Source organism: Aptenodytes forsteri, unplaced genomic scaffold (assembly GCF_000699145.1).
Source record: "Aptenodytes forsteri isolate BGI_AS27 unplaced genomic scaffold, ASM69914v1 Scaffold35, whole genome shotgun sequence".
Taxonomy (NCBI): Eukaryota; Metazoa; Chordata; class Aves; order Sphenisciformes; family Spheniscidae; genus Aptenodytes; species Aptenodytes forsteri.
Genome location: NW_008795334.1, coordinates 3,160,488 through 3,163,389, shown reverse-complemented (window position 1 = coordinate 3,163,389; position 2,902 = coordinate 3,160,488). Strand labels below are relative to the sequence as shown.

Sequence of the window (2,902 nt, the reverse complement as noted above, 5' to 3'; positions counted from 1 at the left end):
CAGGTCGAGCGAGGCACCTCCCCTGGTAGGCTCACTTACCAGCTGTGTCAGGAAGTTGTCTTCCACACACTCCAGGAACCTCCTAGACTGTTTCCTCTCTGCCATGTTGTATTTCCAGCAGATGTCTGGGAAGTTGAAGTCCCCCACGAGAACAAGGGCTAGTGATTGTGAGACTTCTGCCAGCCGCTTGTAGAACGCTTCATCCACCCCTTCATCCTGGTTGGGTGGTCAAAGAGTCACTAGGAAGGATCTAATTGTTAGATTATCTGGTATTTTGAAATTATTTCAGTGTATTGATTGCATGAAAATTATGTTAATCATAGGAGCAACTGCAGGCGGCAGTTGGCTGCTCTTCCTTTTTCAGCCTCTCTTAGTCCCATTAGATCATGAAGTTTTTATGACTGTGGCACTTTGCAAGTTGCGTGGTTCTGTTCAGAGCAGTCCCAGAAGGTATTAGATGAGGGCTTTCAAACGGGTTTTCAGTGACACAGCTGAGCCTATGCTATGTGATGGATCCTGATGACCATTTTCCTCCATCTTGAAGAAAACCTGTTTGATTTATAGTCAACCTGCGGCACTCAGGAGAAGGAGGAAATGCTCCACGGACCTGTTCCTGCCTACCACCACTCCTTCAGTTGAGTCAATGGTGATACTTTGTCAGAGTGCTTTGCATAGTCAACGTCCTAGTGGCTGTATTATTCTTCACTTACGCAAATGCTGGGGTTTTTCTGCGGATACTTCTCTCCTGCCTTTGAGAAGCATAGCAGAAGTTCAGTGACATTTCCACAAGGGCAGCCCCTTCCTCATTTGCCTCATCCTTTAAACATGGGGCAAAGGGGGATGCTCAGATTGTTCCCACTGAAACACTGTTGGAAAGTGCCCGGATAGCTACATCCCTCACGGGAGTTCAGATTCAGGACTTGGCAACACTGGCAAGTCACTCTGCTGGCTCCAGGGTGTCTGCTCCTCCTGTACGCCACCTTCGCATGGCTCAGCAGCCTCAGTATGCCTGCGATACATACTCTGCGTGTATACTATACCCAGGGATTTTCCCCTTACCTTGGCCTGTACTGCAGATTTGAGCAGGGAAATCCCAATCGCTCCCTACAGCATACTCTCTGCAGTTATGCAGCACCTGGTCCAGCTCAGATTCAGACAGAGGTTGACAAAATGTAGGGAAAAGCTCTGAACAGTGAGCGCCTTGTCCCTGAAACTCCAGAGAAATCAGACCGCTGTTTTCCCTTCGTCCTTTGGGAGGCTGATGCCAGGTATCTTGTTATGCAAGAAAAAGAGTTCAATGTTCTCTGGACTATACTTCTGCCCAAAAAATTGGGAGAAATCAAACTGGCTGAAGGGGCTTATCGTGGCATCTTCAGGGGATTCCAGCCAAAACCCGGCTAAGTTATAGGAACTGTTTAGACGGAGCAACGGCTTGGCAACTCAGGCTTCTCTTGAAGACACTATGCTATAAGCTATAATAATTATTCAATCAATGCAGTATTAACTAGTCTTTAATTCTGGCCAGAGGAACACAATCAATTTTCCTGAGTGAAATTCAGTTACCAATTTTTTGTTCTATTTTGCAGCTGAGAGCAGATCTGTGTTCAGCCAGAGGCCAGAGGAGCCGCTGCTGAAGGATCATTACCAAAGCACTAGGGGAGAGAAGATAGATGATTCCAAAAGCAGCCAAACAACGTATTTTTGTTTGCTTTCCTTACTCTTTGGTTCCACTGATCTTTCATCTCAGAGTTTTTCCAAAAGGCTATCTTAACTGTTATTTTCACTGATCAGTGGTGCAGAAGGATATTCGTTAACATCTTTGCAAGCGATGTGTAGCATTTCTGTTGTTCACATGCATTCTGGTAACATATTAACGAACTTTGAAAGGTTTCCAAATATCTGTACAAGTCATTATTTCTATGAAAATTTACCCAGTTAGTACTCATGACATGACTCTAATCAGTCATACATGCCATTAATATGTGGTTTAGCGTATAAATGGTAACACGTAGAAATAATACATTTCAGCTGGTAACAATGAGCAGCTCCAACCTGAAAGGGTGTAATATAGAGAAAATTTATTCACAAATAAACAAAAAGCATTCGTCAACATGAATAACACATTCTGAACAAGCTCTTTTTAGGAATAGGATTTTTAGCCCCCAGTAGTGGGAATGGAGTTAGCCAGCTTCTCACAGCACTGAATAGGAATCCTCCAGGATTCACCTGGCTAACCCCTCTGAAGGGGCTATGATGTGAGGCCAGGCTGCGGGGTGCTCGCTCAGTTAGCAGAAGTGGAGCGCTCTGACTGTGACTTCCATAAAGAACTTCCTATGGTTGACTGGTGGGCAATTAAAAGAGAAACAGAAGTCACATGAAGTTCTGAAGTTTGAGACTAAACACTAAAAAACAGTTATAAGTCAATTCACTAAAATATTGCCCCTTGCACGCCGCTTGGCTTGTGCAGAATTCCAGCTTGTTCTGGAGCGTACGGGATACAGCAACGGAGGAGGAAAGCTGGAAACTGGATTTCTCCAGGCTGTTTCCTTCTTTTCCTCCAGGTGAATGCAATTTGTTCATATTTTTATTATGGGAAGGATTGGCTACACTGTTATTAGGATGTCCAAAACCAGACACGGCTAAAAACTTTTCTTGGGTCCTTTGTCCCTTCCACGCTATCACGTTACAGTCAGTAAAAAGTCAGTAAAGATGCCACATACGCATCTAATGCTTTAAGTAGGTGACTTCATGCCTGTATGTTGCTTATAAATCAGGGCTCCTCAGCGATCACCCCTCATTTATATTGACTATAAAGAAATCGCCCCCCTCGGGGCTCCTCCCTTGCTGGCAGGTGCAGCACCCCTCCGCTTGCCGGGTACTTGCATTTGCCCCGGGGGGAGCC

At 45.1% G+C, this 2,902-nt stretch overlaps 1 protein-coding gene across 1 annotated transcript in view; it reads right to left on the bottom strand.

Annotated features, from left to right (window-relative positions):
- RELL1 (RELT like 1) overlaps nt 1–2,902 on the bottom strand; it is a 54,853-nt gene that overhangs the window by 49,663 nt on the left and 2,288 nt on the right. Inside the window, exons 2-3 of the mRNA XM_009280159.2 lie at nt 2,022–2,052; nt 1,060–1,272 (exon numbers count right to left, since the gene is read on the bottom strand). Of these exons, the coding sequence (XP_009278434.2) occupies nt 1,060–1,272; nt 2,022–2,052 (244 nt within the window). The remainder of the gene's footprint in view (nt 1–1,059; nt 1,273–2,021; nt 2,053–2,902) is intronic.